The following is a 24859-nucleotide window of genomic DNA, read 5'->3' on the forward strand; positions in this document are numbered from 1 at the left end:
CTTACAAACCCCTCGTCATACAAACTTTTTGAGATACAAACCCAGGGTTTAAGATTTTTTTGCTTCTTCTTACAAACTATTTTCACCTTACAAACCCACCACCGCCGCTGGGATGCCCCGCCTCCAGACTTCTGTTGCCAGCGGAGCACCCGTTTTTGCACTGCTGGGATTCCCCTGAGGCTCCCCTCCATGGGAAACCCCACCTCTGGACTTACGTGTTTTTGTGATGTTGCAGGGGAATCCCAGCAGTGCAAAAACGGGTGCTTCACTGGCAACGGAAGTCCGGAGGTGGGGTTTCCCAGCGAGGGGAGCCTCAGTGAAATCGCAGCATCGCAAAAACACAGAGGTCCGGAGGTGGGGTTTCGAGGACTTCGGTGTTTTTGCGATGCTGTGATTTCATTGATGCTCCCTTCGCTGGGAAACCCCACCTCCGGACTTCCATTGTCAGCGAAGTGCTTGTTTTTGTGATGCTGGGATTCCCCTGCAGCATCGCAAAAACACAGAAGTCCAGAGGTGGGGTTTTCTATGGAGGGGAACCTCAGGGGAATCCCAGCAGCGCAAAACGGGCGCTTCGGCTGGCAAAAGGGGTGAATTTTGGGCTTGCACGCATTAATCGCTTCTCCATTGATTCCTATGGCAAACATTGTTTCGTCTTACAAACTTTTCACCTTAAGAACCTCATCCCGGAACCAATTAAGTTTGTAAGACAAGGTATCACTGTATTTGCAGCCCCTGAATAACCCCATTGCCACGATTAAAAACGCATCTGGTTTACTTTAATTAAAAATGTATTTATTTTGTTCAATTGGTACAGCTCCCCATCTCAAACCAGTGACTCGGAGCAGTGGAACAATGCTCAAAACAAACTTTGACCTATTTGCAGGACATCCTGTACTGTAATTGTTAGTTAAATCTCGGTTCGAAGTTTCCCTTCTCTAGGATCTCCCTAGAAATGCAAATAAGTGGTGTGATTCAACAGAGCTGCATATATTGAAATACTATATATATACATAGAAATACCGGTACACAAATATGTGATGTTTCCGTGCATGTTTTGGCACACAGGGGTGTGTGTGTTTATGTGTATACATAAATTCAATATATAATCATATGGATGAGGCGGACAATTATATAAATCAAATAAATAAGTGGTGATTTCAGCCTTCCGATGGAGAAAATTACTCAGTGAGTAATGTTGCTCTCTGGTTGTGTAAACTGCCGGAAGTTTGTTCCAAGCATCTACTCCTTTTTCAGTCAAATAATATTTTCTCACGTCGCTTCAATCCACAGTCACTGAATTTAAACATGCCTGGGATAAACATTGATCCATCCTAGGATTAAAATACCGGAAATAGTATAAGGGCAGACTAGATGGACCAGGAGGCCTTTTTCTGCCGTCAATCTTCTATGTTTCTATGCTTCTAAGTTTCATTACACACAAACATACACACACACACCCTCTGGGGAAGTTGCGGCTACATCTTGGGGCCTCTCCATCCAGGGATGGGGTTGTATTGTGGTTGCTCTAACCACAAGAAAGTTCCCAGCTTGGAGGCACCAGGGAAGTGCCGACATATCTCTTAACCAAATATCTTCCCTTTTAGATTTTCGTAAGGTTTGCTGGATTTGGCCTCTCTGCCCAAATGAAGTCCAAGGATTTGAGGCTTTTGCATCACAGACACTCAAGATGCAAAGCCCCCCCTTTTGCCACCAGCAGGAAATTCCCACCGGGGCGATTTAAATGTCTGGATTTCATCATTGACTTGTGCATGCAAACCGGCTAATGAAATGACAAGATCGGATCGCCAGGAGGAAAAAAGAAGAAACATAGAAACATAGAAGATTGACAGCAGAAAAAGACCACCTGGTCCATCCAGTCTGCCCTTATACTATTTCCTGTATTTTATCTTAGGATGGTCTGACGTTGAGGACTAGCTGTACTAGTAGCCCTTTTTTCTCCTCGATCTTCTTTTGAGAAGGCCAGAAGAGGTGACACAAGTCACAATCATCATCACCATCTTTTAACGATCAATAATCCAGGGGTAGAAACATAGAAGGCTGACGGCAGAAAAAGGCCTCCTGGTCCATCTAGTCTGCCCTTATACTATTTCCTGGATTTTATCTTACAATGGATATATGTTTATCCCAGGCATGTTTACATTCAGTTACTGTGGATTCTTCCTTCTTTCCTTCCTTCCTTCCTTCCTTCCTTCCTTCCTTCCTTCCTTCCTTCCTTCTCATCCTTCCTTCTCTTTCTTTCTTTCCTTCCTTCTTCATTCATAGAAGCATAGAAGATTGACGGCAGAAAAAGGCCTCCTGGTCCATCTAGTCTGCCCTGATACTATTCCCTGTATTTTATCTTAGGATGGATCTATGTTTATCCCCGGCATGTTTACATTCAGTTCCTGTGGATTTACCAACCACGTCTGCTGGACATTTGTTCCAAGCATCTACTCCTCTTTCAGTCAAATAATATTTAAGAAACCTAGAAGATTGACGGCAGAAAAAGACCTCCTGGTCCATCTAGTCTACCCTTATACTATTCCCTGTATTTTATCTTAGGATGGATATAAGTTTATCCCAGGCATGTTTACATTCAGTTCCTGTGGATTGACCAACCACGTCTGCTGGAAGTTTGTTCCAAGCATCTACTACTCCTCTTTCCGTCAAATCATATTTTCTCACGTTGCTTCTGATCTTTCCCCCAACTAAGAAGAAGAAGGAGAGATAATTGTTTTTGAATACCTTGTCTATGAGAATAGTTGCTTGCTCAGGATTAATTTACACTCATTACAAGAGGTATTTAAGTAGCCTGGTTTGTGTTGACAACATTTTTTCTTGCCTTTGCATAAATTAAAGCTAATAATATCTTTAAGGCATTCGTTCCAATTTTGCATTTACATGTGTCTCTCACTCAAAGGAACAAACAAGACCGTGTGGCTATGAAGGAATCCCTTGCTCAATGCTAAATTCTGCTGAGCCACCGGGAGGGTTTTTTTCCTCCTCTGACAGGCTTTGATGGGTTCATCTCCATCTCCAAACATCCCTACCCTCAAACTGGGTCTGTCCGTATCAGGGTGAAAATGACCCAAGTGAAAACGAGAATTATTTTGGGATGGTTCAAGTTATTGCCAGAATCCCACAAAATTTATATTAGGAAGGATCGGTACGAGAATTAAGGACCAATAATATTTTCCTTGGGTAAGAATTCTTTATGAGAAAGATGGATGGGTAGATGGATGGATAGAAGGATGGATAGAAGGATGGGTAGATGGATGGATGGTTGGATAGAAGGATGGATGGGTAGATGGATGGATAGAAGGATGGATAGATGAATAGATAGAAGGATGGGTAGATGGGTTATGACCTATAAAGCCCTTCATGGCATCGGACCAGAATATCTCTGGGACCACCTTCAGCCGCACAAATCCCAGCGACCGGTTAGGTCCCACAGAGTTGGCCTTCTCTCGACTAAACAATGTCGTTTGGTGGGACCCAGGAGAAGAGCCTTCTCTGTGGCGGCCCCGACCCTCTGGAACCAGCTCCCCCCAGATATCAGAGTTGCCCCCACCCTCCTTGCCTTTCGCAAGCTCCTTAAAACCCACCTCTGTCGTCAGGCATGGGGGAATTGAAATTTCCCTCCCCCTAGGCTTATAGAGTTTATGCATGGGATGCTTGTATGTATGGTTGGTTCTTTAAATTGGGGTTTTTTAGATTATTTTTAATATTAGATTTGTTTACATTGTCTTTTTTATTGTTGTTAGCCGCCCCGAGTCTTCGGAGAGGGGCGGCATACAAATCAAATCAAATCAATAAATCAATCAATGAATAAATGGATGGATGGAACGGGATGGAAACTTTGCGCGATGCCCATCCACAAACCAACCTACAGGAAGCCAATCACATCTCTGCCACGAAGGAACGTTATTTCCCCAAGGAAGCTCAGAGCTCTTATGATCTCCCAACTGGCGAGTCTGGTCTTTCCCGAACTTGTTTGGCTGTTCCTCATGGGCAGGAAATTAAGTACAACCGAAGAATGCATAAAATGAGCTGGAAAGAATAACTCGGGCAGCCAAAACGGGTTACATAAAAGAAGAAAAAAAAAATGGCCAGAAGAGGTTAGAGCAGGGTCATCTCACACAGCACAGGGTTTTAAATTGTACTTTCACTGGGTGGGTGTGGGTGGGTGGGTTTGGTTCTTAAGCTACTCCTGCAACTTAAACGCCTATCAGTGAAAAGTGGGATGTAAACCGTTTTTGGGGTTTTTAAATGTTTTTAGTAGAAATTTAGATTTGTTGTAAATTGTTTTTCACTTTGTTGTGAGCCGCCCCGGGTCTGCGGAGAGGGGCGGCATACAAATCTAAATAAACATAAACAAACAAACATAAACAAACAAACGTTTAAAGTGGTAAATAACTCAGGATGTAGGAAAAGTGCAATTCATATACAGTGTTCCCTCGATTTTCGTGGGTTCGAACTTCGCAAAACGTCTATACCATGGTTTTTCAAAAATATTAATTAAAAAGTACTTTGCGGTTTTGCCTTTAAAAAACATTTTTTTAAATAAACTTTAATAAATAAACATGGTGAGTAATAATCTAAATGGTTGCTAAGGGAATGGGAAATTGTAATTTAGGGGTTTAAAGTGCTAAGGGAAGGCTTGTGACACTGTTCCTAGCCAAAAATAGTGTATTTACTTCCGCATCTCTACTTTGCATAAATTCGACTTTTGCGGTCGGTCTTGGAACGCATCTCCCACGAAAATCAAGGCAACACTATACATATATTTCACAGCATTTTAGGAGAAGGGTCCCTTTCTTAAGATAAACCATATCAAATGACCTAGTGCCAAAGCCCACTGCAACAACATCACCAAAAAGGCTTCAAGAGTTGTTAACCTAATCCTTCGTAGCTTCTGCTCCGGTAATCTCACACTACTAACCAGAGCATACAAAACTTTTGCCAGACCAATCCTTGAATACAGCTCAACTGTCTGGAACCCACACCGCATTTCGGACATAAACACTCTAGAAAATGTCCAGAGATACTTTACGAGAAGAGCCCTCCACTCCTCCACTCGCAACAGAATCCCCTACGCAACTGGACTTACAATCCTAGGTTTAGAAAGCTTAGAACTACGTCACCACGAACATGACCTGAGCACAGCCCATAAAATCATCTGCTACAACGTCCTTCCTGTCAACGACCACTTCAGCTTCAACCAGAACAACACACGAGCACACAACAGATACAAACTTAAAGTGAACCACTCTAAACACTCCTGCCGGAAATACGACTGAGCTAGGACAATGGCTTGTGTGCCAGCAGCTATGGCTCCGCGTGCCACCTGTGGCCCCCGTGCCATAGGTTCTCCATCACTGCGAACGCATAGGAGAAAGCATTGATAGAAGAAAAGGTTGCATTTTTCAATAGAATAGAATTTTTTATTGGCCAAGTGTGATTGGACACACAAGGAATTTGTCTTTGGTGCAGATGCTCTCAGTGTACATAAAAGAAAAAATACATTTGTCTAGAATAGAATAGAATAGAATAGAATAGAATAGAATTCATTATTGGTCAAGTGTGATTGGACACACAAGGAATTTGTCTTTGGTGCAGATGCTCTCAGTGTACATAAAAGAAAAAATACATTTGTCTAGAATAGAATAGAATAGAATAGAATAGAATAGAATTCATTATTGGTCAAGTGTGATTGGACACACAAGGAATTTGTCTTGGTGCATATGCTCTCACTGTACATAGAAGAAAAAGAGACATTTGTCAAGAATCATGTGGTACAACACAATGATTGTCATAGGGGTCAAATAAGCAATGAAGAAACAATCAATATTAATAAAAATCTTAGGATATAAGCAACAAGTTACAGCCATACAGTCCTACGTGGGAGGAAATGGGTGATAGGAATGATGAGAAAAAACTAGTAGTAATAGTAGTGCAGACTTAGTGAATAGTTTGACAGTGTTGAGGGAATTATTTGTTTAGCAGAGTGATGGCGTTTGGGGAAAAAACTGTCCTTGGTGTGCAGGGCTCTGTAGTGACGTTTTGAGGGTAGGAGTTGAAACAGTTTGTGTCCAGGATGTGAACTTCCCCAGGCCTATACTGTTTATGTATGGTATGTTGTGTGTATGTTTTCTTAAATTATGGGTTTTTAGTTTTAATTATTAGATTTGTATTGTACATTGTTTTTTTCTATTACTGTTGTGAGCCGCCCTGAGTCTAAGTAGAGGGGCGCCATACGAATTAAATAAATAAACAAACAAATAAACAAACAAATAAATAAATGTGAAGGGTCGGTCAATATTTCAACCGCCCTCTTTCTGACTTGTGCAATCTACTGGTCCTCAATGGAAGGCAGGTTGGCAGCCATTGCTTCTTCTGCAGTTCTGATTCTCCTCTGAAGTCTGTGTCGGTCTTGTTGGGTTGCAGCACCAAACCAGACAGTGATAGAGGTGCAGATTTTCAAAGTATTAGTAAAGAATCCTACTAACCCCCCAAGATGCATCAGACCAGCGTTATGCGCGGCATTTAGCCTGCCGTCTGTCTATTTGTGGGTGGGCGCATGCCATTCCTGAAATTAAAATCTGTCGGTTTTTGGCTTCCCTGCGCGCACATCTGTTGCTGCGAGCGTAGGTGTAGGCAGGCGAGATACGAAGACGAGAGCATCTGTGCCCGGACTGCCAGACGGCCTGACCCACAGCTGTTTAACAGATGCCCCGTGGTTGAACTTCTCCCATGCCCTGACACTTGAGATACAGCTTCTCTCCGCGCCGGGAAGAAAGCTTTGTGGGATGGACCAGATTTCATCACCCGCCATCGAAAGATGCACAATGAATAGGGAAGCCAGAGAGGGGAACTTGTACCCATGCAACATCTGGCAACTCCAAGCCTCAACCAAAAATTGCTCTGTCCCACACATTGGCAAAAAGAATCAGAACACCAAATACAAAATGAACAAACAAGACCTTGCATACAACCCTCACTCTGTAAAAGACCTTGGAATACGCCTATTAAATAATAATTTTTTAAAAAATAAATAAATAAATAAGATTTTTATAATATAAAACACACACACAACGACCGATTAGGTCCCACAGAGTGGGCCTTCTCCGGGTCCCGTCAACTAAACAATGTCGGTTGGTGGGCCCCAGGGGAAGAGCCTTCTCTGTGGCAGCCCCGACTCTCTGGAACCAACTCCCCCCAGAGATTAGGACTGCCCCTACTCTCCCTGCCTTCCGTAAACTCCTTAAAACCCACCTTTGTCGTCAGGCATGGGGGAACTGAAACACCTCCCCCGGGCATGTTCAATTTATACATGGTATGTTTGTGTGTGTGTTTGTTAGTAAATGGGGTTCTTTTTAAATCTTTTTAAATATTTTAAATCTATTTGGATTGTCATGATGTGCTGTGTCTTGTTGTGAGCCGCCCCAAGTCTGTGGAGAGGGGCGGCATACAAATCCAAATAATAAATGAATGAATGAATGAATGAATGAATGAATGAATGAATGAATGTTACATATAACATATGCTCAGTGATCCCACCACCAGACAATCAATCATACCCCACCACCAGTTGGGGGTATTTCTTGTATAAATCATTTAAACCCAAGTGAAATATTTCTTTACATATTATAGAGTGATTCCAACTTGTTTCTTATAGCTTGGTCTCGGATCCTACTTGCCATATATCATCTTACCTTGTCCCAAATAATAATAATAATAATAATTTAATAATTTATTAGATTTATATGCTGCCCTCTCCAAAGACTCGGGGCGGCTCACAACATAACAGCAATACAATATAAATACAAATCTAATGCTAAAAACTTTAAAAAAAACTAATTTAAAATACATTGTTATAAAAACATATCTATCTAATGACCTAAGTGTCAAAGCCCACATCACCCAAAAGGCTTCAAGAGTTGTTAACTTAATCCTACGTAGCTTCTGCTCCGGTAATCTCACACTACTAACCAGAGCATACAAAACTTTCGCCAGACCAATCCTTGAATACAGCTCTTCTATCTGGAACCCACATTGCATTTCGAACATAAACACTCTAGAAAACGTCCAGAGATACTTTACCAGAACAGCCCTCCACTCCTTCACTCGCAATAGAATCCCCTACACAACTAGACTCACAATCCTGGGTTTAGAAAGCTTAGAACTACATCACCACAAACACGACCTAAGCACAGCCCATAAAATCATCTGCTGCAATGTCCTTCCTGTCAACGACTACTTCAGCTTCAACCACAACGACACACGAGCACACAACAGGTACAAACTTAAGTGAACTGCTCCAAACTCGACAAAAAACCCACAACAATCAGAAAACATCAAGGACTCCATAGTCCCCCTTTCTCCTCTTCCTCCTCCTCCTCCTCCTCCTTTCAAAAAAACCCTCTCTTAGCATTGATGATGTTACCTAGCTGGGTTATGAAATGTCTGCAAGAAAACAGCCGAGCCCCCGAGAGCACAAGAATCCCACTCTAATCACAGTTTGTTGAACAAGCCTCGCCCAAAACCAAGCAGATCATGGCTTAGTCTAAAGGGTGAATCCCATTATAAATGAAACCCGTTCTTGACTTTTGTACCAAAAAGAAGAACTTTTTAAAGCCAGAGATCTGTGTGAATTTATCTCTGTGTCTGATATATACTACATGTTCCCATTTAGTCAACCTCTGAATATTTTGGGGGGAAATATGGGGCTACCTTTGAAAAGTGTTTGGAAACTTCAGATCGTGCAGAATGCAGCTGCGAGAACAATCATGGGCTTTCCCAAATATGCCCATGTCACACCAACACTCTACAGTCTGCATTGGTTGCCGATCAGTTTCCGGTCACAATTCAAAGTGTTGGTTATGGCCTTTAAAGCCCTTCATGGCACCAGACCAGAATATCTCCGAGACCGCCTTCTGCCGCACGAATCCCAGTGACCACTTAGGTCCCACAGAGTTGGCCTTCTCCGGGTCCCGTCAACTAAACAATGTCGGTTGGCGGGCCCCAGAGGAAGAGCCTTTTCTGTGGCGGCCCTGACCCTCTGGAACCAGCTCCCCCCAGAGATTAGGACTGCCCCCACCCTCCTTGCCTTTCGTAAACTCCTCAAAACCCACCTTTGTCGTCAGGCATGGGGGAACTTAGATATCTCCCCCGGGCCTATATAATTTATGTACGGTATGTTTGTTTGTATGTCTGCTTAAAAATGGGGTTTTTAAAATATTTTAAATTTTAAATTGTATATTATTAGATTTGTTATGAATTGTTTTATTGTGTTGTGAGCCGCTCTGAGTCCACGGAAAGGGGCGGCATACAAATCTAATAAATAAATAAGTTAAAATGAAGTTTTGCCTGTGAAGGTTGAATGCCACACTCAGAATTTTCAGCTGTCTAGACCCAAAGATGCAGCCATCCAGCTGTTTCTGGAGAACCAAAGCCTGTTCTGGGCCTCCAGTCTGAACTAGCCTGTCAAAATGTAACTGAAGGGTACGAGTAGCCAAAGAAAAGGAAAGTTAAAGAAAGGAGGAAAGAAAGGAAAGCAGAAAGGAAAGGAAAAAGGAGGAATAATGAAGGAAATGGAAAAAGGAAAGCAGAAAGGAAAGGAAAGGAAAAGAGAAAGGAAAGGAGAAAGGAAAGGAAAAGAAAAAGAAAGGAATGGAAAGGAAAAGAGAAAAGAAAGGAGAAAGGAAAGAAAAAGAGAAATAAAGGAATGGAAAGGAAAAGAGAAAGGAAAGGAGAAAGGAAAGGAAAAGAAAAAGAAAGGAATGGAAAGGAAAAGAGAAAAGAAAGGAGAGAGGAAAGAAAAAGAAAAAGAAAGGAATGGAAAGGAAAAGAGAAAGGAAAGAAAAAGAAAAAGAAAGGAATGGAAAGGAAAAGAGAAAGGAAAGAAAAAGAAAAAGAAAGGAATGGAAAGGAAAAGAGAAAGGAAAGGACAAGAGAAAGGAAAGCAAAGGAGAAAGCAAAGCATAAAGCTAAAAGTAAACTAAAATAAAACAAAATCCAAGCCTGAATTTCCACCTGTGAGCAATAAAACGTGCCGTCCCTTGGAGACTTCATCTGTTAGCGCGGAGGATAATTGTGTCTTGTTCCCTAAACAAAACAGGACATTGACCTAGATTGAGAGAGAGAGAGAGAGAGAGGAACCATCGGAGGTTCAGCTTGTGCAACCCTCTTTCCTGCCTTTATTTATCCTCCGGAGTCAGCCATGCGACGCGAAAGAACATTTGGCAATCCTGCCAAACTGTACAAACACACGTTCCAGGGACGCATCCCTCTTGCGCAACTGAACCTCTTGTGGCTGAGCGAAGGGCTTTCCTGGGTCCAGACGTGCTGCTGATGGCTGGTTCTCCCACGAGCGAAAGATAAGGCCGGGATAAGATTACTTTTTAAGGTGCCTTGGAAGAAACTAGAGTTCTCACAGCTCTCTTTGGAAATTAAATATTGGCCAACTCTCTTGAACAGGACATGGTATTTTCCAAAATATATAGAGACCATCCGACTGGTACCAGGCCACTTCCCCAGCCCACCATGGTGGGTAAACACCACAATTCAAGGTCTACAATTTAATTTCTGTTAAGTTGAGAATGTGTCCAGTCAAGGAATCAAGAAGTAGCCTCCATCCAACCAAGCCTTTTCTCTTCCGATCAAAAATGTGTTGAGGGCTTCTTTGACAAGATATCTACCATATTTTTGGAGTATAAGATGTACCTTTTTCCTCCCTCCTTTAAGGCTGATAATTTGGGTGCATCTTATGCTCTGAATGTAGCTTTTTTCCCCCAGCCCTAACCAGGTGCTAGCAATGTTCCCAGCACTTACTGGCTTGCAAGCTCTTTCATTGTTACTCTCTGCGAAGAATGTTTTTTAAAGCTCTAACCAGAGGATATAATAATGTGCTGAAGCTGACCAGACTAAGGACACTAGCCAGATGAATACCTGCTAAGCAGAACCTTTTCCCTATTTTCCTCCCCAAAAACTAAGGTGCGTCTTATACTCCGAAAAATATGGTATCTAATTGAAGTAAAGGCACACGTTCTACTCTTCTGGAAGCCTAAACCTCATGTTACAGAAGTAAGATCTGTTGATGATCACAAAAGATGTCTTTCTAATAAAACCTGAGATTTGCAGCCTTGGAGAAACAAGTCGACCAGAAGACCTGTCTATTCCCCAGCCCCCCTCCACCAGCTAAAAAGGGTTTTAAGGCATCGGTACGTGTTGGGAATCAGCATGAGCGAAATTGCAGCGTGGAGGGAGATGCGGGAATCGTTTCTCTACGGGAAGATCATGAATGGTTGGCAGTATCCGGTGTCCCGGTTGAATCAGGCTGCAGATTCAGAAGAATGGTTTAGAAACAAGCGTCTCCTAACTTGCCAACTTCAGACTTGGCAACAAGTCTTAACTGTGGATTTCGAATTCTGGGAGTTGAAGTGCACAAGTCTTGTTTGTTTGTTTGTTTGTTTGTTTGTTGATTTGATTTGATTTGATTTGATTTGATTTGATTTGATTTGATTTGATTTGATTTGGGGGAACTGAGACATCTCCCCCAGGCATATACAGTGATCCCTCGAGTATCGCAAGGGTTACGTTCCAAGACCCCTCGCGATACTCGATTTTTCGCAATATAGTGGTGCGGAAGTAAAAACACCATCTGCGCATGCGCACCCTTTTTTCCATGGCCGCGCATGCGCAGATGGTGTTTTTACTTCTGCACCTGGGAAGACCCAGGGAAGGTTCCTTCCGCCGCCCAGCAGCTGATCTGCTCGGCAGCGCCACAGCAGCGAGGAGCCGAAGATTGGGGTTTCCCCGCCGCCCACGCAAAGGGGAAACCCCGATCTTCGGCTCCTCGCTGCTGCCGCGCCCGCCGCTTGTCCGCCGCTTGTCCGCCCGCCGCTTGTCCGCCGCCTGCCTGCCCGCCTGCCCGCCGCCTGCCCGCCGCTTGTCCGCCGCTTGTCCGCCCGCCGCTTGTCCGCCGCCTGCCTGCCCGCCTGCCCGCCGCTTGTCCGCCGCTTGTCCGCCCGCCGCTTGTCCGCCACTTGTCCACCCGCCGCTTGTCCGCCCGCCGCTTGCCCGCCCACCGCTTGTCCACCGCCTGCCTGCCCGCCTGCCCGCCGCTCGGTGCACGTGAGAGGGAAAGTGAGAAAAAGAGGGCGAGCAAGAGGGGGAGAGATAGAGAAAGAGAGAGAAGGAAAGAAAGAGATGAGAAAGGAAGGAAGAGAGTGAGAGAGAGGAAGAAAGAGAGAGAGAGAAGAGTGGAGTATTTTTTAATTAATATTTTCTGAAAAATCGCGATATAGCGTTTCGCGATGATCGAGATCGCGAAACTCGAGGGATCACTGTACAATTTATGCATGGTATGTTTGTATGTATGTTTGATTAGATTAGATTAGATTTATTGGATTTATATGCCGCCCCTCTCCGAAAACTCGGGGCGGCTCACAACAAGATAGAAACAATACATAATAACAAATCCAATACCCACCAATCCAATGACAATTTTAAGCTAAAAATTCATAAAAACAACCCCAGAATATTAAAACACGCATGCAATCAATCTAACACCAAAACAACATGGGCAAGGGGGAGATGTTTCAGTTTGTTTAGTAAATGGAGTTTTTAAATATTTTAAACTATAATTTATATTTGTCATGAATTGTTTTATTCTGTTGTGAGCCGCCCCGAGTCTGCGGAGAGGGGCGGCATACAAATCTAAATAATAAATGATTTGATTTGATTTGATTTGATTTGATTTGATGGAACTGAGACATCTCCCCCAGGCATATACAATTTATGCATGGTATGTTTGTATGTATGTTTGTTTAGTAAATGGGGTTTTTAAATATTTTAAACTATAATTTAGATTTGTCATGAATTGTTTTATTCTGTTGTGAGCCGCCCTGAGTCTGCGGAGAGGGGCGGCATACAAATCTAAATAATAAAATAAAATAAAATAAAATAAATAAATAAACAAACAAACAAACAAACAAACAAACAAATAAATAAATAAATGATTTGATTTGATTTGATTTGATTTGATTTGTATGCCGCCCCTCTCCACAGACTCGGGGGCAGCTAACAACAATAGTAGAACAGCATGTAACAAATCTAATGTTTAATAATTAAAAAACCCTTATTAAAAAGCAAAACATACACACAAACATACCATGCATAAATTGTATAGGCCTAGGGGGAAAGGGATATCTCAGTTCCCCCATGCCTGACGACAGAGGTGGGTTTTAAGGAGCTTACGAAAGGCAAGGAGGGTGGGGGCAGTGCTGATCTCTGGAGGGAGCTGGTTCCAGAGGGTCGGGGCCACCACAGAGAAGGCTCTTCCCCTGGGTCTTGAAAGTTACCAAGTTTGGAGAGCCCTGGTTTAGAATGTTCTCATCCTTGTTTGAAGAGAAATGTGGATTAGTTCACCTTACTTGACCACGTTTGGCAAAGAGTTTAATGAATAGTCCGGTTTAATGAAAAGAAGGACCAGGGGGGACACGATAGCAGCTTTCCAATATCTCAGTGGTTGCCACAAAGAAGAAGGAGTCAACCTATTCTCCAAAGCACCTGGAGGTAGAGCAAGAAGCAATGGGTGGAAACTAAACAAGGAGAGAAGTAACTTAGAACTAAGGAGGAATTGCCTGACAGTTAGAACAGTTGATCATCGGAACAGCTTGCCACCAGAAGTTGTGAATGCCCCAACACTTGGAGGTCTTCTAGTCCAACGCCATGCTTAGGCAGGAAACCCTACACCACTTCAGACAGATGGTTATTCAACATCATCTTAAAAACTTCCAGTGTTGGGGCATACGGAGTCTATGGAGAGGGGCGGCATATAAATTTAATAAATAATAATAATAATTCACAGCTTCTGGAGGCAAGGGGTTCCACTGATTAATGGTTCTAACTGTCAGAAAATGTCTCCTTAGTTCTAAGTTGCTTCTCCCCTTGATTAGTTTCCCTCCATTGCTTCTTGTCCTGCCTTCTTCAGTGGCTTTGGAAAATTTGAGCCCTTCCTCTTCTTTTTGTAAGCCCCTCAAATCCTGGAATACCTTTTACCATGTCACCCAGAGTTCTTCTTTTCATTAAACTTGTCCCACGTTAAATTTGTCCTGCCTTGCTACACCGTGTTCTTTGGCTCAGCTTCTCAAAAGATTCGGTGTGAAAAGTAGAATAATGACAATAGCATTTAGACTTATATAATGCTTCATAATGCTTTTACAACTCTCTCTAAGTGGTTTACACAATCAGCCTCTTACCCCAACAATCTGGGTCCTCATTTTACCCAGGAAGGAGGGAGGGAGGGAGGGAGGGAGGAAGGAAGGAAGGAGGAAGGAAGGATGGAAGGAAGGAGGGAGGGAGGAGGGAAGGAAGGAAGGAAGGAGGGAAGAGCAATAGTGTTTAGACTTATATACCATGGTTTACAGAATCAGCCCCTTGACCCCAACCATCTGGGTCCCCCTTTGGCCCACCTTGGAAGGATGGAGGGCTGAGTCAACCTTGAGCCAGTGGTGCGATTTGAACTGCTGAACTACAGCTATCAGTTAGCTGAAGGAGCCTGCAGTACTGCACTCCACAGTCACTGAATTTAAACATGCCTGGGATAAACATATATCCATTGCAAGATAAAATACAGGAAATAGTATAAGGGCAGACTAGATGGACCAGGAGGTCTTTTTCTGCCGTCAGTCTTCTATGTTTCTGTGTTTCTAAGGTTTCCGTCAGCCGAGCGCTTGTCAATAACCCAAGTTAAACTTTTAACAGGGCAAAACCACGAATGAAAAGGGATCGATTCCCTTGGGGAGGGGTTCCACGCCTACTTGGCCCTTCCTTCCGTTGACAGCTTTCTTGGCCAAACCCTCCATAAAAATCCTGCTTTGTTTACACCCTTGGACTTTAAAGAACAAGGGAAAGAAAGGAAGGCACATTCAAAGCATTTCTTGGGTTAGAGGACGACAATAAAAGTGACCAAGTGGTTTGATTCCCGGTGTTGACCCCATGGATAAAAATTAAAAATATATCTGAAGGGACTTACCAAGAACAGGGGCCGAAGTCTTAACACCAGGTGGTTTTCTCGTTCTGCGTTTGGGACCAAATCACCTCGTCCAGTGTGTTTCTGCAGCCATTTTCAACACATCGACAACTGCGGATTCTTCTTTTCCAGGAAATAAAATCCCACACATCTCCCTTCTTTCAATAGTGGTTTCTGTGTTGTTGCTTCTGTTGTTTTATCTCCTTTCCTCCCCAGCTCTGAACTGGGTCTCATTTCCTCCTTCTCTCCTGCCAAAACCCTTTTGTTTTTATTTAATTTATTATTATTATTATTATCATTTTAGCTTTCTCCGAAAGAGTTAAGATCAGGTCAGCAAAGGCATCCGGATACGATCTCCGCTTGTTCCAAAACAATTCTTGCATTTCTTTCAAAAGGGGGGGGGGGAGTAAACGAAGAAGAGAAAGAAGAGAACTTTTGCCGGACGATGGGGAGAGTTCAGCAAAGCCAAACCTTCAGTCCAGCGAAAACAAAGGGGTGAAAAAAAAAGAGGGGGAGAAGTAAAAACAGAGGTAGGGGAGAGAATCCTCGCAGCTCAGGGAAAAAAGCACATAGTTTATACCGGAGTTTCAACTTTTCCAAGAGAGGAGAAAGTGGGAAGCCAAGCCAAGGGGGAAACTGGAGGAGAGAAGGGAGAAGGGAGGGGGGGCTGGGTTGTCCTCCCCCACCCCGGGCCCCTCGCCCAACTGTTTTTATTGATTTCAGTCACTGGGGGCTGGGTCAGCTCTCCGAATAAACCCTGGCTTTCATTAAAGAAAACCAGCTCCGTCAATCACACACAGCAGAGTTCGTTGGCAGGCAGCCGGCTGCCTTCTCCGTGGTCCTCCCCCTCCTCCTCCTCCTCCCCGTTGGCAGGAGAGGTGGCCTTCCCCCTTCCCTTCCCCATCCTTGGCTGGTTTTCCCCAAAACCTTGAAAGTCTTCTAAGCTTCTTGACCGCTCTCCCCTCTCCCCTGGAAATGCCTCCGCAGAAGTTCAAGGCCACTTGTGACTCCCGGTCGCCCCACTTAGGGTCAGCAGGGTCAGCAACCGCGAGGCCCTTGCGCAACCAGGAGAAGGCTGAGATTCGGGCCAAGCACGTAGCTTGCCCACACACTGGCTTCCCTGTTCAAACCCGGAGGCTCCGGTCCGAGAGCTGCGTGCGGAATGAAAGCAGGCAGAGCTGGGTTTGAAACCCAGGCAAAAGGTGGCTAGGTTGGGCATGAAACCCCCAGCTCTCGGCTTAGCCTCCTTCTGGGGGTGACAGGATAGGATAGAATAGAATATTAGAATGGAATAGAATAAGATAATAGAAATGAAGAATAGAATAGAATATTAAAGTAGAATAGAATAGAATAAAATAATAGAAATGAAGAATAGAATAGAATATTAGAGTGGAATAGAATAGAATAAGATAATAGAATTGAAGAATAGTATAGAATATTAGAGTAGAATAGGATAGGATAGGATAAGATAAGATAAGATAATAGAAATGAAGAATAGAATAGAATAGATAGAATATTAGAGTAGAATAGAATAAAATAATAGAAATGAAGAATAGAATATTAGAGTAGAATAGAATAAGATAATAGAATTGAAGAATAGAATAAAATAGAATATTGGAGTAAAGTAGAATAGAATAAAATAATAGAAATGAAGAATAGAATAGAATATTAAAATAGAATGGAATGGAATAGAATAGAAGATAATAGAAATGTAGAATAGAATAGAATAGAATTCTTTATTGGCCAAGTGTGAATATATATATATTTTTAAAAAGGAATTACCCGTGGGTGTGTATCCTGCCTTGTTAAAGGGTCTTCAGATTTATTAAATCTCCAATCAAAGGAAGGATAATCAGGCAGCCTTTTAAAAACATTTATCGGAGAGTCCAGGAAACGGGCATTTCTCTTGGGTCAGGCTTGAAGCCGACCGTTCCCCGTGTATTTCTCCAGCTTTCCAGGATATCTGCTTAACTCATTGTAATGAATATTCAGCGCACAAAACCCACCATTGACCGCGCTCCAGTTCTACCAATCTAAAATCACAGCGTGGTCCCAGTGTCTCTGTAACGTGAGCTTCCTTTATATCCGTTCCTGTCATTTCTTCTCTTGCTTTTTCCTTCCCAAAATGCATCAGCGGTGGTTTCTCTATGTAAAACTACAAGCTGCAAATTTGAAACAATATTCCTGATATCTCTCATCTTTTGGACCCGAAAAGGGCGGGCGGGGTTTTTGTGTGTGTGTGTGTGTGTTTGGAGTTTTGTGTTTTTGATTTCTTTGCCCTGTGTTTTGAGAGCCAGGAAAATCTATATATACACATACACTGCTCAAAAAAAATAAAGGGAACACTTAAGCAACAGAATGTAACTCCAAGTCGGTCAAACTTTGGTGAAATCAAACTGTCCACTTAGGAGGCAACACTGATTGACAGTCAATTTCACCTGCTGTTGTGCACATTCAACTTTGTACAGAACAATGAGAATATTTCATTCATTCAGATCTAGGGTCTGTTATTTGAGTGTTCTCTTTATTTATTTTTTGAGCAGTATATTTAATATAAACAAATGATTACATTGGCCTAGACATTGGCATTTATATGTAGATCTTTTTAACATTCATATTCTATTGTGTTTTGCTGATTGGGACGAAATGTTAGTCTAGATTGCTCGTCCATGAGCAGAAAAGAGTAGAATAACTTTACTCTCATTTTGAGTGTACACTAATGGCATACATTAAAATGAAATTTCATCACGTAGATGCATGACCACATTGTTGGGGGCAATATGCCGACTCTGTAAGTTTCTTAGTAAAGGCTGTGAAGCCCTATGAAGCTGTATATAACTCTAAGTGCTACTGCAATCAATGGATGGATGGAAGGATGGATGGATGGATGGATGAAAGGATGGAAGGAAGGAAAAGAAAGATAGGAGGGAAGGGAGAGAAGGAGGGAATAGGAAGAAAGAAATGGAAGGAAGGAAGGAGAGTGAGGGATAGAATAGGAAGAAGGAAATAAAAGAATGAATAGAAGGAAGGAAAAGAGGGAGGGATGGAATAGGAAGAAGGAAATAAAAGGGAGAAAGATAGATAGGAAGGAAGGAAAGATTACATATTGGATGGATGGATGAATGGAAGGAAGGAAGGAAAAGAGAGATAGGAGAGGAGGATGGAATAGGAAGAAATAAATGGGAGGAAGGAAGGAAGGAAAGGGAGGGAGGGATAGAATAGGAAGAAGGAAATAAAATAATGAATAGAAGGAAGAAAGGAAGGAAAGAAGGAAGGAAGGAAAAGAGGGAAGGGAGGGAGGGATGGAATAGGAAGAAGGAAATAAAAGGGAGATAGGTAGGTAGGTAGGTAGGTAGGAAGGAAGGAAGGAAGGTCTACCTTCGTCTCAATAGTCAATTCAAGGTGAAAGGTTCACTAACCTCTTTTCAGGTGCTGCTCCTCACAGGTATGGGTCGTATGTAATGGACCTGTGGACTAAGTTTGTTCTCTTGGTTCTTAGGTGGAAAAACAAGAGGAAGGGGAGATAGAAGAAGAACTTTCTCCCGAGGAGAAGAGGATATTGGAACGAAAGCTGAAGAAGGAGCGTAACAAAGCCCAGAAGAAATTAATGCGAGAGGCAGCGGTTGGGGCCGAGAAGAACCAGCCAAAGAAGCCATCGGGGTCAGAGCTGGCGCTGGACTATTTGACCACGTAAGTTTGGCCCTTTTTGCAAAGTTCTCTCCCGGGCAATGAGTAGAAATATTCCTGGGCTGCACTTAGAACCATTTCCCGTCTCTTTTTGTAGGTGAGGTCTCCAGAACTGGACACAGCATTATTCCAGATGGGGTCTCACCAGCGCTCTATACAGCGGGATCACAATCTCCCTCTTCCTGCTTGTTATACCTCTAGTTATGTAGCCAAGCGTTCTACTTGAATGGAGTTTTTAGTATGTTTTAATTTTGGATTTCTATATGTTTTGTAGCCCGTCTTTGTAACCGTTCAATTTGATCCATATCTTTTTGTCTCTATGGGCCCTTATTGGTCGCTGGGAGCTATGTATAATAATAATAATAATAATAATAATAATAATAATAATAATAATAATAATAATAATAATAATAATAATATAGACAGTAGAAGAAGAAAAGCATGCATTAGCTGACTATGTGAAGGAAAGCAAAGAGTCAGTGTTGATGGAGGTCAACAATAGGAAGCTTCTCAAGGTGAAGCAAACTAAGGACCAGTACAGAAAAAATGTAACTCAATGTCGTATGGACAGTTGGCGGAACAAAGCATTGCATGGCCAGTTCTTGGAGAAGATTGAAGGCAAAGTGGATAAAGAAAAGACCTGGTCATGGCTTACAAGTGGAACACTCAAAAAGGAGACAGAAGGACTAATACTGGCGGCACAAGAACAGGCCATTAGAACAAATGCTGTCAAAGCCAGAATTGAAAAATCAACAGACGCTCCAAAGTGCAGACTCTGTAAAGAAACAGATGAAACAATCGATCACATACTCAGCTGCTGCAAAAAGATCGCACAGACTGACTACAAGCATAGACATGATGCTGTGGCACAGATGATCCACTGGAACTTGTGCCGGAACTACAATTTACCGGTGGCAAAGAACTGGTGGGATCATAAGCCTGAAAAAGTGGTCGAAAATGAGCAAGCAAAACTACTGTGGGACTTCCGACTTCAGACTGATCGAATTCTGAAGCATAACACACCAGACACCCTGATTGTGGAGAAAAAGAAAGTATGGATCATCGACATCGCAATCCCAGGAGACAGCAGAATTGAGGAGAAGCAGTTAGAGAAATTAGTGAAATACGAAGACCTAAAAATCGAGCTGCAACGACTCTGGCATAAGCCCGTGAAAGTGGTCCCAGTGGTCCTTGGCACACTGGGCGCAGTGCCAAAGGATCTCAGCAGACATTTGAAAACCATCGGAATTGACAAAATCTCCATCTGTCAATTGCAAAAGGCCACTTTACTGGGATCGGCAAACATAATTCGCCGCTACATCACGCAATCCTAGGGGCTTGGGAAGCGCCCGACTGGTGATGAAATACGAAATCCAGCATAGTGATCTCGTTTGCTGTGTTGTACTGACATAATAATAATAATAATAATAATAATAATAATAATAATAATAATTATTATTATTATTATTATTATTATTATTATTATTAATATTAATATTTATATGCGGACTCGGAGCGGCTCCAATAAGCTTCACGTCTGGCCCCATGGGATATAAGCAGTGTCTCCCCATAAGGTCAATCTACCGCCCAGTGCCCCAGTTTCCATCATCTTTTAGCAGGTGGGTCATTCCGTGTGAAGTGGACCAGTGGTCCCCACCTTACCATCTCAGATTTTGACGAAATTTTGCACATAGTTTCTTTATGATATAAAACCATGCTGTGCAAAATTTTAGTTCCAAAGACTGAAAATTGGGAGTTCTAGGAGACCTCAAATAAAGTTTGCAAAACGCTGAGTCGGCAAAAATGACATTTTGGGCCAACTTCTAGAAGCTGTAAACGCGGCAGTTTCAGTAGTATGCTGGAGGTTGGTCCATTTCACACGGAATGACTCAGTTTCCTAGAACCAGAGTCCCGACTTCTAGGAACGAGGGCTGCGTCCGCTATTCCGTACAGCTGGAAGGAAATTAATTGCGTTCCAGCCTGAGTGACAGAGAGGATTCAGGCTTCCGAAAGAGCAGGAGGGGAAAGCAGAACACAAATTGTGTTTCTCCGACACAATTTTCGGGAGCAGCTGGAATCCTCGCCCGTTTTGAAGGGATGTGCGGTTATCTGTCACGGGCTGATAGCTACTCGGGGAAAGTCTGTTAGCGATTATCGCAAGACGAGCTTTCTGGTTTGAAAAACAAACGCATAAATCCCGGGCTTCCCCTTCGCATGGAGCAATTGCAGCAGACAAATATACAATATTTATGAACCGATTGGAGATTGAGGCTTGTTTTATTTCCCTTGATTTTTGGGCTGCCCAGCAAACCGAAAGCGAGGAGAGACAATCCTCAAATTACAGCCACAGGAAGCTAGATTTCCACTGCTAAGCGAAGCGGTTCTTAATGTAGTCATACCCAGTTTTACGACCGGGTTCTTAGGCGAACCGTTATTAAATGAACCAGGCAATCTTATTAATTTATTTATTTATTGGATTTGTATGCCGCCCCTCTCCGCAGACTCCGGGCGGCTAACAACGATGATAAAAACAGCATGTGACAATCCAATAATAAAACAACTAAAAACCCTTATAATAAAATCAAACATAAACACAGAAATACCATGCATAACTTGTAATGGCCTAGGGGGAAGGAATATCTTAACTCCCCCATGCCTGGCGGCATAAATGAGTCTTGAGTAGTTTATGAAAGACAGGGAGGGTGGGGGCAGTTCTAATCTCCGGGGGGAGTTGGTTCCAGAGGGCTGGGGCCGCCACAGAGAAGGCTCTTCCCCATGGGGCCCGCCAAACGACATTGTTTAGTCGATCGCCTGATAAGAGGGAGATTGTTATCCCGCTATATAGAGCGCTGGTGAGACCCCATTTGGAATAATACTGTGTCCAGTTCTGGAGACCTCACCTACAAAAAGAGATGGATCAAATTGAACGGGTCCAAAGACGGGCTACAAAAATGGTGGAAGGTCTTAAGCATAAAACGTATCAGGAAAGACTTCGTGAATTCCATCTGTCTAGTCTGGAGGACAGAAGGGAAAAGGGGGGACATGATCGAAACATTTAAATATGTTAAAGGGTTAAATAAGGTTCAGGAGGGAAGTGTTTTTAATAGGAAAGTGAACACAAGAACAAGGGGACACAATATGAGGTCAGTTGGGGGAAAGATCAGAAGCAGCGTGAGAAAGTATTATTTGACTGAAAGAGTAGTAGATGCTTGGAACAAACATCCAGCAGACGTAGTTGGTAAATCCACAGGAACCGAATTTAAACCTGCCTGGGATAAACGTAGATCCGTCCTAAGATAAAATACAGGAAATAGTAATAAGGGCAAATTCAATGGACCAGGAGGTCTTTTTCTGCCGTCAGTCTTCTATGTTTCTATGTTGGTTGGGTCCCATTTGTTGGGGGTCGAGGGAAAGGGAGGGTTTTGCCTTCTCTTCCTGCTCAAGATCCCGATGGACAATTGGGGGGCCACTGTGTGACACAGAATGCTGGACTCAATGGGCTTTGGCCTGATTCAGCATGACTCTTCTTATGTTCTTATGTTCCCTCCTTCCTTCCTTTTCCTTCCTTCCTTCCTTCCTTTTCCTTCCTTCCTTCCTTCCATTTTCTTCCTTCCAACCTTCCTTTTCCTTCCTTCCTTCCTTCTTTCCTTCTTTCCTTCTCCCCATATTGAAACAGATGTTCAGGTGCCACCTCTATGTTGGTTGAGGCAGGCAGGGTTCCCTTGGGTCCCATTTGTTGGGGGTCAAGGGAAAGGGAGGGTCTTGCCTTCTCTTCCTGCTCAAGATCCCCATGGACCACTGTGGGGGGGGGCACTGTGTGACACAGAATGCTGGACTCGATGGGCTTTGGCCCCATTCAGCAGGGCTCTTCTTAGGTTCTTACGTTCTTCCCCCTTGCTATCTCCTTGCTGTGCAAATGCAGAGTTTGTGGGGTGAGTGGGACGGGCTCCCACCAGGCCCCCCCTTTTGCAAATTGTCTGAGTTACGAGCTCGTCATTAGAGACCGAAAAGAAAAAAAGGAATGCCCCCAAACCGTGGAGGAGGGAAAGATATTTCCAGCCTCATTTTTTTTTTTCAAAAAAAGACAGCTATTTATTGTAATTAAAAAGAGGAATTTGTTGTAAGGGAGGATTCAGGAACCCTTCCAACATGAGTTAGAATGACTTCAAAGAGCTGCTCTTTCTACGCCACCCGTTCTGGTGTTCATTAACAATGTGCTGCTATCGAAGCGTGGGAGAAGCCTTCACAGATGATGGAATATTTGCAGGGGAAACCGGAATGCTGCCTCTAATTTTGATCCCCCCCCATTATATATATAAAAAAAGACAGCCCCTACTTGTCAAAATCATACACTGAGACTGTAACTGGGGTTGCCCCAAAGAATAAGGAGTCAACCTATTCTCCAAAGCACCTGAAGGTAGGATAAGAAGCAATGGGTGGAAACTGTTGTGGTTAGCTCTGGCCCAGCTCCTGCCCCAAGGTCTGTGGATGTGGGGGAGACATCCACATGCTGCAGGCCTCTTGTGCTCCCGGCGGAATCTGCTGATGAAGGCTCCTCTGACCAAGAAGACATGAGTGACAGGGAGGAGGAGAGTGTGGCAGACAGCTCAGAAGGAGATCAATTATCTAGCTCCTCCTTGGATTCAGAACAAGAGTTAATGATACAGCCACGCATGTGGAGAGCGATGCATAGGCAACAACAACTGAGAGATTATTATCAAAGAAAATGAGGCCACCTGTGGTTGGGTGGGGCTGTGGTCATTAGTGAGGCTGCTATAAAGAGCAGCCTGTGGGTTTGGCCATTGTGGAGGATTATCTGATCGTTGTGTTTCGTGACTGCTTTGCTGACTTCGACCTTTGTGTGCTGATTTTTCCCCGCTTTGAAACTAAACCAGAGCAAAGTGTGTTTCACTTTGTGAAAGAAGGACTGTGAATTGCCTCCCAGCTGCAAGCTAAGTATCACAGGACTGATAAGGGACTTGTACAAATTACCAGTTTGTTTGGAGATGAGGGCTCTTTGCTATACCAAAAGAGGGCTTGGTTTAAGGGAATTTTCATTATAAAGAACATTGTTTTGAATTTTCAAACGTGTGTGTGTCTGAAATTTGTACCTGTGAATTTTGGGGAGGAGTCTACCAGAGAGCCCGACAGAACAGAAACTAAACCAGGAGAAAAGCAACTTAAAACTAAGGATAAATTTCCTGACAGTTAGAATAATTAATCCGTGGAACAGCTGGCCTCCAGAAGTTGTGAATGCACTGGAAGTTTTTAAGAAGATGTTGGATTTTGACCAAGTGACCCTGGGAGGAGGGGGTGTTGTTGTGACAGTCATAAGTGTGTAACCCGGTTGTAAGTCACTTTTTTCAGTGCTGTTGTAACTTCAAGTGGTCACTAAATGTAATTTGAGGATCGCCTTTATTGCAGTGTTGCGCAGAAAAACATTCTCGTAGGGAGGGAAGGGGGGAAAAAGAGAAATACTGCGATTTTTGGTAACGTATGGCCTGCCGGTTGCAAATACACCCATTAAAAAATTTTTTAATATTAATAATTTATTAGATTTGTATGCTGCCCCTCTCCGAAGACTGGAAGGCATCGGATCACCCTGTGTGTCCTCCATCCGGCCTGTCTGAACTAAGCTTTCCCCTGCCAAGCGTGGAGGCCTTTTTCCCCTTCCCTGCCGCCCCCCAAGAAGGAGGGAGGGAAATGAGATAAGCGGTGTTTCATCCTCCAAGACCTCCGCCAGGGCCAGAATGAAGTGTCAAATAGCACGGACATCTGGACACAAACAGCCGGACAGCTGCTTTATGTCATGGTTTACACAGGAAACTTTGTCGATTTGGGTGGGACAGCCCCCACGGAAAGATAGGCGGTGGGTCTGTTTTCAGACGAGTGATGGCAAACCTTTTTTTCCTCGGGTGCCAAAAGAGGTTCACATACACTATCATACATGCACAAGTGCCCACACCCATAATTCAATGCTTGGAAAGGGCGAAAACAGCTCCCCCGCCCCGAAGGCCGGAAAGGGCCTTTTTCCCAATTTTTGGTGGGCCCAGTAGGCTCATGCTTTGCCCTCCCCAGGCTCCAAAGGCTTCCATGGAGCTGGGGGGTATCAGAGCTGCTCGCTAGTTTGTTCCC

The 24859-nt window shown here is 43.4% G+C and overlaps 2 protein-coding genes across 2 annotated transcripts in view; one reads left to right on the forward strand and one right to left on the reverse strand.

Annotated features, from left to right (window-relative positions):
- GPR146 (G protein-coupled receptor 146) overlaps nt 1–16049 on the reverse strand; it is a 46662-nt gene extending 30613 nt beyond the window's left edge. The window contains exon 1 of the mRNA XM_070761397.1: nt 15041–16049. The gene's annotated coding sequence lies outside the window, so the exon portion shown is untranslated. The remainder of the gene's footprint in view (nt 1–15040) is intronic.
- Nucleotides 1–24859, forward strand: part of CHLSN (cholesin) — a 108016-nt gene that overhangs the window by 77016 nt on the left and 6141 nt on the right. Inside the window, 1 exon segment of the mRNA XM_070761399.1 lies at nt 18537–18727. Within this exon segment, the coding sequence (XP_070617500.1) occupies nt 18537–18727 (191 nt within the window).

This window comes from Erythrolamprus reginae, chromosome 9, assembly GCF_031021105.1.
Source record: "Erythrolamprus reginae isolate rEryReg1 chromosome 9, rEryReg1.hap1, whole genome shotgun sequence".
NCBI classification, from domain to species: Eukaryota; Metazoa; Chordata; class Lepidosauria; order Squamata; family Dipsadidae; genus Erythrolamprus; species Erythrolamprus reginae.